At 34.3% G+C, this 15117-nt stretch overlaps 1 protein-coding gene and 1 long non-coding RNA gene across 43 annotated transcripts in view; one reads left to right on the top strand and one right to left on the bottom strand.

Annotated features, from left to right (window-relative positions):
• magixb (MAGI family member, X-linked b) overlaps positions 1-15117 on the bottom strand; it is a 177533-nt gene that overhangs the window by 54347 nt on the left and 108069 nt on the right. For 20 of the 40 annotated variants that reach the window (XM_087265117.1, XM_087265119.1, XM_087265143.1 and 17 more), the window contains 5 exons: positions 13069-13252; positions 10716-10792; positions 6899-6958; positions 6145-6312; positions 2820-3354 (listed from right to left, as the gene is read on the bottom strand). In XM_087265117.1, coding sequence (XP_087121243.1) covers positions 2820-3354; positions 6145-6312; positions 6899-6958; positions 10716-10792; positions 13069-13252 — 1024 coding nt within the window. The remainder of the gene's footprint in view (positions 1-2819; positions 3355-6144; positions 6313-6898; positions 6959-10715; positions 10793-13068; positions 13253-15117) is intronic. The other 20 variants (XR_015498256.1, XM_087265120.1, XM_087265121.1 and 17 more) reach the window with 1 other exon arrangement.
• The window catches only part of LOC141375883 (uncharacterized), a 270920-nt gene that overhangs the window by 241557 nt on the left and 14246 nt on the right, over positions 1-15117 (top strand). The window lies entirely within an intron of this gene.

The following is a 15117-nucleotide window of genomic DNA, read 5'->3' as shown; positions in this document are numbered from 1 at the left end:
AAACATGAATCACAAAATAAGGAAAACTGCTAATTTACGGATATTTTTACAGTGTGTTATGTAGTCGAAATAGAAAATCTGTAACAAATTGGTAAGCAATAGAGTTAACAGAGAAAAAAAGTAGAGTGTACATGTTGTCATGTACAGTACATTCCTATATGCTATATGTAAGGACAGAGGGCACTTTAAATACTAAAAGCTGCAGTTATTAGCTAGAGTCGTTTCCACTATCGCTCCTAAAGTGAGTGAGCCAAGGCCAGTCGCGTTTCCACTGTCACTTTCGGGGCCTGCTCAGACCAAAGTGGGGCTTTCTCGGGGCCAGTGGCCAGCCTTTTTCGGCCCGCCGAATACCTTGGGCCAAAGAGGGCCAGCTGGGGCTTCGGGGCGGAGTGAAAGGAGAGGCAAACTTTGCCCAAGTCTGGTAAAGATGGCATGCCGTCATTTCACTAGTTTTCCCATCGCACACGAGTACATGCACCAAAAAAATAAATAAGGGAAAAAGACATATAGCTGGTCAGTTTAAGATAGACAATTCCATAAAACACCTTATAGGCTAGACGAGGGGTCTTTTTGCTAATGATCGCCCTTATGTTTCCCTTTTAAATGCAAGGCTGTTGCAAAAAATAATAACGTTTTAATTTATAAGTGACGTTGACCATATATAACTTCATTTTACACAGACTTCTCTGAAAAAAAGATTTTAGATATTTTCTAAAAACAATAAACACCGGAAGAGGTTTAAAATATTATTTTTTTAAGTATTTGGATACGATGATATTAATCAAATCGTGCAAACAAAGCATTTTGGGCACTTTCCATTACTAAATATAAGCAAACAATATGCAACATCCTTAAATAAAGGGGAATCACCTATTAAGTGCCATATAGCCTAGGGAAAAATGTATATGTTTTCTGTCTCTCTGGAGCATTTGGGCTGAATGTTTGACAATGTCTATCAAAACGGATGTTATAAAATGCATTTTATACCGAGTTATTACTGGAGAATTTCTGTGGTGAAAAATACACAAGCCTGTGTGTATAGACATATACTGTGATGCTGTATAGTAACGTGTCATGTTTGTTTCGGTTGACATTATTTCGGCCTCACTACTCAACCTCCCAGGCGATTGGCATGGCCCGGCCCAATAAAAGCCCTGGCTCGCACTGGCCCAACAGTGGAAATGCGGCAATTGAGGATCTTGTCTTTTGGGGAATGCATGCCGTTCTAGTCTAATAACTTTGCAGAAACAAATTGTATAGAATAAATGTGAGTTTAAAAAAAAAGCATTGCAGAGACGACTACAAATATGCCTAATGTATTATTTTCTGCTTCATTCCATAAAAATAATCCACCTACCATGAGTACAAGTTTATAAAATCTAAGTGTATAAAAAGTATATAAGTGTAAATTGGCATGTTAGCATTTTTCCTTATGCTGAGTTGATATATATATATAAGTATATTTATTCATAAAATGCAATTTAACAAATGTAACAAATAAAACTTATTTAAAATGTTAAATTGTTAAAAAAATGTTAAGTTTAAAAAAGTTATTCTCGCAATGCTGCATTTATTTTACTTTTTTGCAGTATTTTAACAAGAAAACAAGAGGTGTATGACATCGATTAAAAACCTTTAGGATTGCACAGCTTTCCAGCAGCAATAAAAATATGTTTTCTGCCTCATTTCATGAAAGGAATGCACTTGGGTTCATAAAATTCTGTTACTAAAGCAAGAAAATATATCTCCATCAAACTATTAAACAGCACAAACAGAGAAATGAAAATGTTTTAAAATTGTAACAGAATAAAGAGCTAAAACCTAGATAGGTAGGTAGGTAGGTAGGTAGGTAGGTAGGTAGGTAGACAGACAGACAGACAGACAGACAGATGATAGATAGATAGATAGATAGATAGATAGATAGATAGATAGATAGATAGATAGATAGATAGATAGATAGATAGATAGATAGATAGATAGATAGATAGATAGATAGATAGATAGATAGATAGATAGATAGATAGATAGGTAGGTAGGTAGGTAGGTAGGTAGGTAGGTAGGTAGGTAGGTAGGTAGGTAGGTAGGTAGGTAGGTAGGTAGGTAGGTAGGTAGGTAGGTAGGTAGGTAGGTAGGTAGGTAGGTAGGTAGGTAGGTAGGTAGGTAGGTAGGTAGGTAGGTAGGTAGGTAGGTAGGTAGGTAGGTAGATAGATAGATAGATAGATAGATAGATAGATAGATAGATAGATAGATAGATAGATAGATAGATAGATAGATAGATAGATAGATAGATAGATAGATAGATAGATAGATAGATAGATAGATAGATAGATAGATAGATAGATAGATAGATAGATAGATAGGATCAAATCTGACAAACAACAAAACTTTAAATTGTAGCATATAATTTGATATGAGGTTAATTATATATATATATATATATATATATATATATATATATATATATTTGTAATTAGTAAAACTACTTTAAAAATGAATGTACTTTTAGTACTGGCTTATGTTTTTATACTTAAAGTAAAGGAGAAAAAGAAGTTGCAACATAATGTGACAAACGGTGACAAAATGTGACAAACGGTCATTTGTATTCTGGAATCAAAGGGTTCACAGCTCTTAACATGAGGGCCATTAATATCCAGTTTTACTCTAACCATGCTAAAACTCATCTGTCTGTAACTTTCTAATACTGAAGTAAGACCTTGATTAGCTTGTAGCGAACTGTAACACCAGTATTCTTTAGTGTTACATTAAAAAAAAAAACCCTCTTAACTCTCCTAACACCATCACACATCAAATCCATTCACCTGTGGGATCCGATTGCAGACACCACCTCACTGTCACTTTGGCTGGCCAGTTCTGCACTCTGCAACCTCCGTATGCTTCTCGCAGTGCGTGGTGGTCTCAAAAACCCACTCCCATACCCGTTGGAGCCCTGGTACGATGACGGAGGTCTTGGAGGTGAAGCAAATGGAGGTGAATTTCCATTAGCATCCAGACTAAACCTTGAAGCTCGCACTCTGAGATTCCTCGAAGACCCCCTGTCAAAGTCAGCCCACGGGGGGCCGTTGTGGTTGAGGTGCAGCTGTGCATATGGGAGAGGAGCCTGGGCCTGCGGTTGGGTGGTGGTTGGTGGAGGTAGATGTGGTGACTGGTTTTGGGATGCAGTCAGCCTTGGATTGGACATCTTAGGACAACCTTCTGAGTTGTAGAGCATTGGGTAACCTCTTCGGACCATGATGTCCACAGTATGACCAATAGGGATGGCTTTTAGCATTTCTACTACATCTTTGTGAGAGTAGCCGAGCACACAGGTATCATTGATGTAGACTAGGATGTCAGCTGGAAGAAGAATGAGAAGAAAGGGGTTTATAGGTTCTGAAAGTTGAACCAACTAAACTTTAAGTGTCACATGATCCTTCCTTCAGAAATTATTTTAAAATGCTGTTTTGATGTTTCTGACACATTTTCTATGGTACAATTCCACTACAGCATCATTCTTTATGGCTGAGCACGCCTTTTTTAATCAGGTGAAAGACTTGTGTAAACTTAAAGTGTGAAGAAATACATTCTCAGAGTAGCCATACAGTTAAAGAATTATTAGTCCCCCTTTATATTTTTTAACAATTTATGTTTAACAGAAAAAAATTAAACAGATTTCTAAGCATAATTGTTTTAATAACTTATTTATGATAAATGATTTATTTTATTCTAGCCATGATGACAGTACTTATTATTTTACTAGATATTTTTCAAGACATTCAGCTTTTTGAGATTCAAAGCTTAAAGTGCAATTTAAAGGCTTAACTAGGTTAATCAGGTTAACAGGGCAAATTAGGGTAATTAGGCAAGTCAATTGCACAACTATGGTTTGTTCTGAAAACAAATTAACAAAAAAAATATTGCTTATAATAATAATACTAATATTGACTCTAAAATTGATTTTTTTTAAACTGCTTTCATTCTAGCTGAAATAAAACAAATAAGACTTTCTCCAGTAGAAAAAAAAACATTATAGGAAATACTGTGAAAAATTCCTTGCTTTACATTTGAGCTAATAATTTTGACTTCAACTGTATGTGATTTCAGATCAGTAATTCAGTTCCACAAACACTCGGAAACATATGTCAACATCTTGCCTTGCCTACTTTTAATGGCAATTGGATGCCGTATGGTGTTTTTACACTTGCCATTTGCAACGATCTCAATGTTTTCCCTGTGCCACTTTTTAAATGTACTGTCAACGTTTACACTCAACTTACATATATTGCGCTGCGCTTTCATCCTGGCTTTTTTTCTCTCCTTTTTTTGGAAAGAGTAATATAAGGGTTTAACTTTTTGTAACAATTTATTGTTACCTTTTTTGGTAATTTTTTTTGTTATATTAAATTTCATTAAATTTTTTTTTTTTTTTTTTTTTGCATAATGCTGTTTTATGTATTTATGTACTGTCTGTCCCGTCCGTTCATCCATCCTTCCATCTTTCTAGTTAAGGGTAATATGTTTCCATATTCCAGTTTATTTTTTCATGTAAAGAATCTCCAATAAATTCCCACAGGCAAAAACCACAAAATTTAAGTTTATGTTTGTTTGTTTCCTCTCTCCACAGCAGGACACCAGAGAGCCCTAGTGACCTACAGCATGACACATATTGGTGTTCACAATATAAAAAAAAAAAAAAATCTGGAGTGTCTATCTTTCTTTCTTTCTTTCTTTCTTTCTCGTTCTTTCGTTCTCTTTCTTTCTTTCTTTGTCAATTGTTACTGGCGATTCATTCTGCTGTGGCGAATAAATCAGAGACTATACGCCAAAGAAAAACTAATCAATGAATTAATGTTATTTCCATTAAATATTACATATTTCTTTTTTCTGAAATGTTATTTTCATCAAATATTCTTTCTTTCTTTCTTTCTTTCTTTCTTTCTTTCTTTCTTTCTTACTTGTCATAATCAATTTATTTTGATGATCCCTTTAACACATTTGTATCTAAATGCCAACTAATTCTCATTGGATTATAAATAGACTGTTAGGTTGGGGTTAGGGTTTGGGTAAGTGTAAGTTAACATGTACTTGAAAGTGCATGTAAACCAGTTTAATGTCAACAAATATTAGAGGGTCTACTAATACTTAAATGAGAAGTAATTGGCAGGTAGCTGCAATGCAACTTTTAGGCTAGTCAGCAATTTGTGCAATAGGGACCATCAAAATAAAGTCTTACCCTTATTTTCATCAAATATTATTATTTCTTTCTTTCTTTCCTAGTGAAATGTTATTTTCATGAAATATTGGTAATTCCCTTCACTAAAAGTGTTTAATAAAAATCAACAAAAATAAAATTGCTGGGCAGCACAACGGGTAGCACAATTGCCTCAAGATTGCCAGCAAGATGGTCACTGGTTCGAGCCCTGGCTGGGTCAGTTGGCATATCTGTATGGAGTTTGCATGTTCTCCCAGTGTTCGCATGGGTTTCCTCTGGGTGCTACGGTTTCCCTCACAAGTCCAAAGACATGTGGTATGGGTAAATTGGATAAGCTAAATGTAGTGTATGTATGAATGAGTGTGTATAAATCTTTCCCAGTGATGGGTTGCAGCTGGAAGGGCATCCACTGCGTAAAACATATGCTGGATGAGTTAGCGGTTTATTCCGCTGTGGCGACTCCAGATTAATAAAGGGACTAAGCCGAAAAGAAAATGAACGAATGGATGAATGAATAAAATTGCTTACAGTACCTCCATAAATAATCAGATCTCAAAGTGGACGGCTATAAAGCTTCTGGTTTGTTACTCTAAATGCATGATCTAATAATCAGATCAAAAATACTATGATATGTCTTTGTATTTTAGTAATAAAACAACAATAAAGCAATAGAGAAAGTGTTCATAATGTAACATTTTACATGCAATTGTGTGTGTCAGCATTGATAGCTGGATTACACCATGCAGGCCATTAGGATTATAGAGCGATGGAAAGAGTCGTTCGACAGTATCACACAATTTACAAACAATCCATGGCAATATGCAGAAAGCGAGAGAGCAATAGAGAGCGAGCAAACTGCAACCTATAGAAAATCTCCTTGTTTGTAGTCAGTGTTGTACCGCAGTGGGCTGCTGAGGAGATCTGTGTGCGGTTACCTGTGTTCAGGGTTGAAGGTCCTCCGGGAGTGATGCTGTAGATCTGCAGGAACTCTCTCCTTCTGCTGCCTCCCACTATATTGAAACCGAAGCCCCGTGCGCCTTTAACTAGACGAGTGTGGACGGAGAAACCTCTCAGTTCACTCGGCTGGTCCGTAAACTCCGCTACTACAAATAATAAACCAGAAAGATGATGGTGACAGAGTTCAGCATGATCATAAATAACAGACAAAATCTACACACTAATAGTACAGAAAATAAGTGACATTCCTGCTGGAGAAAATAAAAACAGACAAAAAACAAAAACACAATAGAAACCATCACAGATAATCTAATGGTTTCACTACAAATACCCATAAAACATTACAAACCATCAAAGTAATTACTTTTTAAGAGGTTATAATGTATTTTGGGGATATATTTCACTATATTGTTTTAGCATTCCACCAATTGAGGGTAACAAAGTTACTATTGGAAGCCTAAAAGACAATTAGAAATTGCAATAAAAATAAAACAATTTCCATCGTTATTGGCATTAAAAGTGTAATAATTCTATGATGATTTCTGTAGTTTTATTCAGCAGGGAAATAAAAAGATAAATGGTGAAAGGTGATGAAAAAGAACGGCATTTACTCCTACATTCTAACCAGGTAGCTCAACTGTTAGCAAAATGCTAGCAACACTTAAGAAGATCATGCTTTAAAATCCAAGGGAACACATAAACTGACAAAAAAAACACCTTGAATAAATATACCTTGAACACATTGTGACTGTAAGTCTGTAAGTGACTGCCAAATGCATGAATGTGAAATGTCTGAAGGAGAAAAGAGGTAGAAGTACAGACAGAGGTAAGCATTTGCATGTCTGAAGATAATCTTATCAAGCGCATCATGGTAAACAGCAGATTAGCATGCAGTGCAATAAGAACTGGACCGCAGAATATATAAAAACAAACTACAGCAGACATGGAGTTTTGAAGCTATAATGATGACCAACTTATTCCTAAAACCTTATGTACATTTATACCGCCCTCTAGGGTTAGCAGCGGTGTACTACGTAAGAGACTTCATAAATGGACTGGAAACGAGTAAAGATTTATCTTTAGCATACGTACTTAGCAATCATTTCTACACTTTTCTTATTGAAAAGAACATAAGAAATGAGTTATACTGTACTATTTTCAGGGTTGCCACACTTCTTGAAAGTAATTGAAAGTACTTTAATTTAGACATATCATAGTTACAAACAAACATAGGTCCTTGAACGTGGCTGAATTAAATTTGAAATATAATTTGTGATGGTTTCATTTCACCAGTTGCACTCAGTTGTCAAAAACAGAACAAAATACTAAATTCTTCAATTAAAAATGTTAAATTTAAATCTTGTACAATAACAATGACAAATAGTGCACATTTTATCAGTTTAGGAATTTTCCACAGCTGAATATTACCAGTACTGCATTCAACAAATTTTATCAAAGTTCTTTGTACATGATTTTTTTTAAATGGTAAACTTTTGTGGAATGTTAAAAAGTGTAATGTTAAGATGTTAAGTACAGTAAGGACTGTCATGGCACTATGTATGCTTGAGTATGAATTACAAAGGTCCTTGATTTAAAAGTAATGTTGCTTTTAAAAGTCCTTGTAAGTGCTGTTCATGAAAGTGTGAGAACCCTGTAACATAGATTACGCAAATGTTGTTATAGTATTTACAGTATCTAAGTGAAAGGGGAAACCATGCTTTTGGGAGTTTTGAATGAACTGCTTTGCAAAATGAAAATAAAGTTTCATAGCTTATATGGCACACACTATTAATTCCTGCTGGTCAGAACGGTGTAAATGTAATGAAAATCCAATCCAAGCATGCAAAAAAAAAAAAACACATCTTACAAACCAATTACTGTACATTTTTATTGTAAACCAAACTGTCACATAATGTGTAACATCAGCACAGGAAAACTGATACTTAATCCTCTAGATCCTTCAAAATACAAAACAATCTAGGAAAACAAAAGAATCTAAAATAGAACAGACCATTTGAAAAAAAAAGGTAATAAAATTTACCTACTTGTGCGTTTTGCATTTTATAAATATTACAGAGAAATGTGCAAATAAATATCCCTTAGAATAGCCATGTTAATAAAATGTTTTTAATGTGTGTGCCTTGGTCTTATGATTGCCTTCTGTAATTGATATATATTTTTAACTTTACAATGATGGATAATCAAGTAACGTCAGATCAGCCCAGTAATGTTGTTCATCTTGAATTATTACTAACTGATGTCATAGGAAAATGGCTTCAGAATAACACTAAAAGTATACCATTACAAATATTATACTAAAAGTATACTATTACAAATAGTATACAACTGTTAGTATCACCTTCATAATTACTTTCTCAGCAAAGTAATGTTCATGTCGATAACTGAGATAAAATCGTTCCAGCAACCCTCAATATATTGGTACTATATCGAAAAGTTCACAGATTGATCAAATCAGTGTAGAAAAGCAAACATTTTTTTTCATTTAGTTATTTAGCAGATGCTTTTAGGAACTAGAGTTAAACTAGAACTATAAGAGATTATTGAAGATTTAAAACTTAAAATTAAACTATAATTTTACAAAATGTTCATGCTTAATTTGTTCCTACAAAAAAGGGTGAATTAAACACCTGTGCTGATATAGATGTTATGAACAGCAAGTAAGGAGAAGAACCTTACATTTTTTAATAAAACTGTCAAGAAAATATTCTAATATAGCTGCATGAAAATTGGGAAAAAGTAGACAAATGTATCATGTAGTGATGTACAAAAAGAAATAAAAGATATAGCGATTACTGTATACAGTGCATCTGGAAAGTATTCTTAGCGCTTTACTTTTTCCACATTTTTTTATGTTGCAGCCTAATTCCAAAATGGATTAAATTGATTTATTTTCTCCAAATTCTTCACACAATAACCCATAATGACAATCTGAAAAAAAGATTTTTTGAAATCGTTGCAAATTTATAAAAAAAAAAAGAAAAATCCTGAAAAATCACATGTACATAAGTATTCACAGCCTTTGTTCAATACTCTGTGATGCACCTTTGGCAGCAGTTACAGCCTCAAGTCTTTTTGAATATACTGCCACAAGCTTGGCACACCTGTCTTTGGGATATTTTTCGCCCATTCCTCATTGCAGTACCTCTCAAGCTCTATCAGGTTGGATGGGAAGCAACAGTGTACAGCCGGTTTCAGATCTCTCCAGAGATGTTTAATAGGATTTAGATCTGGGCTCTGGCTGGGCCACTCAAGGACATTCACCAAGTTGTTGTGAAGCCACTATATTGATATTTTGGCGGTGTGCTTTGGGTCATTGTCCTGCTGAAAGATGATCCATCACTCCAGTCTAAGGTCAAGAGCACACTGAAGCAGGTTTTCAGGATGTCTCTGTACATTGCTACATTCATCTTTTCCTCTACCCTATCTAGTCTTCCAGTTCCTGCTGCTGAAAACAACCCCACAGCATGATGCTGCCACCACCATGCTTCACAATAGGGATGGTATTGGCCTGGTAATGAGTGGTGCCTGGTTTTCTCCAAACGTAACGCCTGGCATTCACTCCAAAGAGTTCAATTTTAGTCTCATCAGACCAGAAAATTTAGTTTCTTATGGTCTGAGAGTCCTTCATATACCTCTTGGCAAATTTCAGGCGGGGATTGGCTTCCGTCTGGTCACTCTACCATACAGACCTGATTGGTGGATTGCTGCACAGATAGTTGTCCGTCTCTAAGGTTCTTCTCTCTACACATAAGATTGCTGGAACTCAGACAGTGACCATTGTGTTATTGATCACCTTCCTAACTTAGGCCCTTCTCCCTCGATCACTCAGCTTAGATGGCCGTACAGCTCTAAGAAGAGTCCGAACATTTCCACCTACTGATGATGGAGGCCACTGTGCTCATTGGAACTTTCAGAGTAGCAGAAATTTTTCTGTAACTTTTCCAAGCCTTGTGCCAATCCTCTCTCCGAGGTCTAACAACAATTCCTTTGTCTTCAAGCTTAGTTTGTGCTTTGACATGCACAGTCAACCCTGGGACCTTATATAGACAAGTGTATGCATTTTCAATCATGTCCATTCAACTGAATTTACCACAGGTGAACTCCAGTTAAGCTGCTGAAACGTCTTAAGAATGATCAGTGGAAACCTGAATGTACCTGAGCTCAATTTAGTGCTTCACGGTAAAGGCTGTGAATACTTATGTACATGTGATTTTTCAGGTTTTTTATTTTTAATAAATTTGCAACAATTTCAAAAAAAAAAAAAGAAATTCATATTGTCATTATAGGTTATTCTGTGTAGAATTTTGAGGAAATAAATTAATTTAATCCATTTTGGAATAAGGCTGTAATGTGGAAAAAGTGAAGAGATCATGTACATCTAAATATGTATTCATACGGACATCATCTAAAACTGTTGCACTGCTAAACCTGAATGGAAATATAGCAGGGCAATAGAATAGAATAGAATAGAATAGAATAGAATAGAATAGAATAGAATAGAATAGAATAGAATAGAATAGAGTCTTACATTCGGGCATACAGACATTGTCTCTGCTGTGAGCTCTGCGATTGAGCCAGGACGAGGACGATGGCTTTAGATGATGGCTGCAGAACAAACACAGAACACAAGATGTCAGTGTTGCCAAATAGAAAAATTAAATCACCACTGTACATGACTGCAATCACAGAGCTCATCTCAAATTACAGCATCAGGCTTAAGTAATTGTTGTTATTAATAAATGTATTGCAGGCATCTGATCACTGTACAGGTATTTTATCTTTGAGAATCCATATAAAGGGAAAAGGCAGCTCTGAATATGATTGTGTACAGTTTTAGGATGTATACATTTAAATCTCCTGATGTTAAGGACTTCAAATCTTAAAAAGCATGTGTCACAACTGTGAAATCCAAATGCCAAATGATAAAGACATATATCACTGTAATAACAAAAACACATGTTGTGACATTACCTCATTCTCAAAATTGAAAATCAAAACTATAGACAAGATTAATAAGATATGGCCTGGACTGCATTTAGCCAGTGGGAATTCAAATCAAAGACTTTGTCATATTATTAATACATTAATACAGTAATATTGATAAAACTTATTAATAAACACGTATGGAAAAATTAAGAGAATACTTGGATATTCTCTGGATTTACAATTTATAGTGATCTGTTTTGGTAAAACATCAGTTTTGTTTTTTCCTGCAAACTACTGATAACCAAGGGTGAAGAATTGGCATGGACGGAGGGGACATGTCCCCACCAATATCCATCAATTACTGAAATGTCCCTACTAATAATTGAATCAACTTCCAAATAAAATAATGGTCCATCAACCCTTAGTAACCTTCACGTGCACAAAGTCAAGTTCGCTGCGAGTTCACTGTAATACTATTAACCAAGGCAGTGCAATTAAATCAGTACATTTCAGGAAATTCAGTTTTAACCTCCACGATTATGAAAAACAAATTGGGGAAAAAAAGGTAAATTAAATCACACACTTCTCTAAATTTCTCTTGATTCATACCTCCTCAAATCCAAATTGCAGTAAAATCCTGTAAATTGACTTTTGCAGCATGTGACGTGATTGTTATCTGTATTATTAAGTGTTTATTTTATATTATTAAGTTCTTTATTCATGCTTCTTTAAAGCACAAAAAATTTGCCTAATGCATGCGCTCTAGAGACGTATGTTCCTACCAATGTCAAGAGCGAATCTACACCCTTGCTTACAACATTTCTTTTAAAACTAAAATAAAGAAATAAAAAATGTCAATTACAGCATTAAATGAAATTAAGTGAAAATAATGAAAAGATTTGATGTTTTTAGACATGTAATATTCATTTTTAGACAACACAATGTCAATGTTTTGCCTTCAGAAGAGTCGAGAAAGCAATGTTGCAATAGTCTTTTTAAAATCACAATAAATGAACCGTTTTTTATTATTAAAAATAGATATATTGTAAAGGGGAAAAAGAACATAAATATAAATCATTTTTAAATTAGTATTTTTCCATATTTTTCGGGATTCATGTTTTTATTTTTCCTCGTTTATTTTTGCTTTTGAGTTGCATTATGGGACCATGATCTTTCCTCCAACAACTTTTAACTTTGAAAAGTAAAAAAAAAAAGTGACTTTTAATAACATTTTAAATAGTTTAAACTGATATTGTGTCTGGATTGCTGTTGTAAATTATGGTACAAAAACCTTGATAAACTACCAGTCCAGCCTGATTTCTGGAGGCAATGCTATTTCATGTTTTATCAGTTTAGTGACTAATTGGTACAAATTTGTATGAACTCAGTCGTGTGAAAATGTATGATTTTGAAATCGAGGCATAGCACCCAACTCCACTCATAAACCCAACCATTGGGGATAAGCAAATCGTTCTAAATTACATGAATGAGATCGTACAAAATCATACGAATTAGCCACTAAATCAAAAAGTTACGAATTGCTGAGATTGTGTTGGCCAGTATATTTTTTGTTGTTTTACATACTTATTCCTCTCTATATTATTTCTTCAACTGCTAAAATGAACTATTGCAAACTGCTAAAATGTAAATAAAAGTCACTTTGTTCAACTGTAGAGTTGAATTTTCAACATTAAAAGTAGACAGAGCAGATACCATGATGCAGTTCGCAACAGTAAATAAACGAGAAAAACTTGTAAATCTCAAAATACTGAAACTGTTAATTAACAGATATAAAAAGATGGATCACTTGGATACCATTAAAATGTAAATGTAGTTAATGCCATTGACTTTAACTGTATAGACAAACCAATAGTACCTGCTTTTTATGTACAATGTAAACTAGTAACGCATAAACAAAATAATTCACATTCTCATAATGATTTTTAATCTCTTACTCTTTGTAATAGGCATTCCCTGAGTCACTGTACATCATCTCCCAGTTTTCCGACCCTCTCACCCGTGCTCCTCTACGGGGTCCGAGCCCATTCTCCAAGGCACTGGTGTTTCCACCTCTTAAGTTTCGTGATTGGCTGGGGGATGACGTGTGGACGGGGACACTGCTCGCCCCGGCTGAACCACCTGAAATACCAATGAAGAGAAAACAATGCTTCTCAAATGACTCTGGCTTTATTGCAACATAAAGCCTATTCTAGCTTCAATCTGAGCACTCATTGAGTTATTATTCCAAGTCATTCTCCTTTGATTCAAGTCTAAATGGGTTTTCACGAAGCCAAGAAAAACAACCAAATGAAACCATAATTGTGCATTACTGTAAAATAGGTTCATCATTTATGTTTTTATTGTATCATTAAATTGTGTGTACTTGTTTACCTTATGTTGTGAGGACCAACAAAGATAAAAGCTGAACCAAATAAGCAAAGTATTGTTGAAGTGACGTGTTTAAGACAAGGTCAAGAATAAAAGTTTTTCACATCTTTTTTAAAAGACTCTTTCAAATCTCTGAGAAGTCAAAATTGTTGGTTTAGTAGTAGAAGTTTAGTGGTAATGTAGATGTGCAGATATGTTTCTAAACTAACAGAAGTAATATAGATATGATCTACATATGCATATGACGTCTAGTGTTTGTTGAGAGATGTCATAACAACATAAAAGCTACATCCAAAAACATACAGTTGAAGTCAGAATTATTAGCCCCCCTGTTTATTTTTCAACACATCTCTAAACATAATAGTTTAATGACTCATTTCTAATAACTGATTTATTTTTTCTTTGCCATGATGACAGTAAATACTGTTTTACTAGATATTTTTCAAGACACTTCTATACAGCTTAAAGTGACATTTAAAGGCTTTACTAGGTTAATTAGGTTAACTAGGCAAGTTAGGGTAAATAGGCAAGTTATTGTACAACGATGGTTAGTTCTGTAGACTATCAAAAAAAAAAAAAAAAAAAATATATATATATATATATATATATATATATATATATATATATATATATATATATATAGCTTAAAGTGGTTAAGAATATTGACCTTAAATGGTTTTTTAAAAAACAAAAACTTCTTTTATTTTAGGCGGAAAAAAAAGACTTTCTCCAGAAGAAAAAATATTATCAGACATACTGTGAAAATTTCCTTGTTAAACATAATTTGGGAATTATTTAAAGAAGAAGAAGAAAAAAAAAAGATTCAAATTGGGCGGAAGGGGGGTTGGGCAGGGGGTTAATAATTCTGACTTTAACTGTATGTCATAAAAACTTTTGGTAGCTCTTCGGTTTAAGTACCAACACTAACTACCAACTATCGAGGGCTTATTAACTAATAAACAGCCCATATCTTAATAAGACATGGGCTGAAGATATGGGCTGTTTATTATAATGTATATTCTGCATGATCTTGTTCTATGTACACTGACTTTTAACACATAGATGACATTTTAAAGGTAAGTGTTTGCAAACAATTTACAAGGCCTGAATTTAAAAAACAATTTAGATTTAGTAATGTTCAACTTGAAGGAACATTGGTCAAACTTTATTCTGATGGTTCATTTGTTGAATTTAAGTTACATTGCAACTAATTCTCTTTAAATTATAAGTAGACTGTTAAATTGGAGTTAGGGTTGGGGTTAGGGTTAGTGTAAGTTGACATGTACTTGCAAAGTTTCTTATAGTCAGTTTCTTATAGCAGTATCAACAGATAATAAGCAGACAGTCTATAAATACTCAAATGGACCATCAAAATAAAGTGTTACCGGAATATTTGGTTGAGCCTCACAAGGAAAAAAGCTTAGAAATCCTACAGACTTCATTCATTTCCTCAGGTGTCACCACAGCGGAATAATCCGCCAACTATTACAGCCTATGTTCTACGCAGCAGATGCCCTTCCAGCTGCAACCTAGTATTAGAAAACACCCATACACTCTCATTCACACACACTCCTACACTACGGACAATTTAGCTTAACCTATTCACTTACAACCTG

This window comes from Danio rerio, chromosome 8 (assembly GCF_052040795.2).
Source record: "Danio rerio strain M-AB ecotype USA chromosome 8, GRCz13ab, whole genome shotgun sequence".
NCBI classification, from domain to species: Eukaryota; Metazoa; Chordata; class Actinopteri; order Cypriniformes; family Danionidae; genus Danio; species Danio rerio.
The sequence above is the reverse complement of the archived record's forward strand: the minus strand, read 5'-3'. Positions and strand labels throughout refer to the sequence as shown.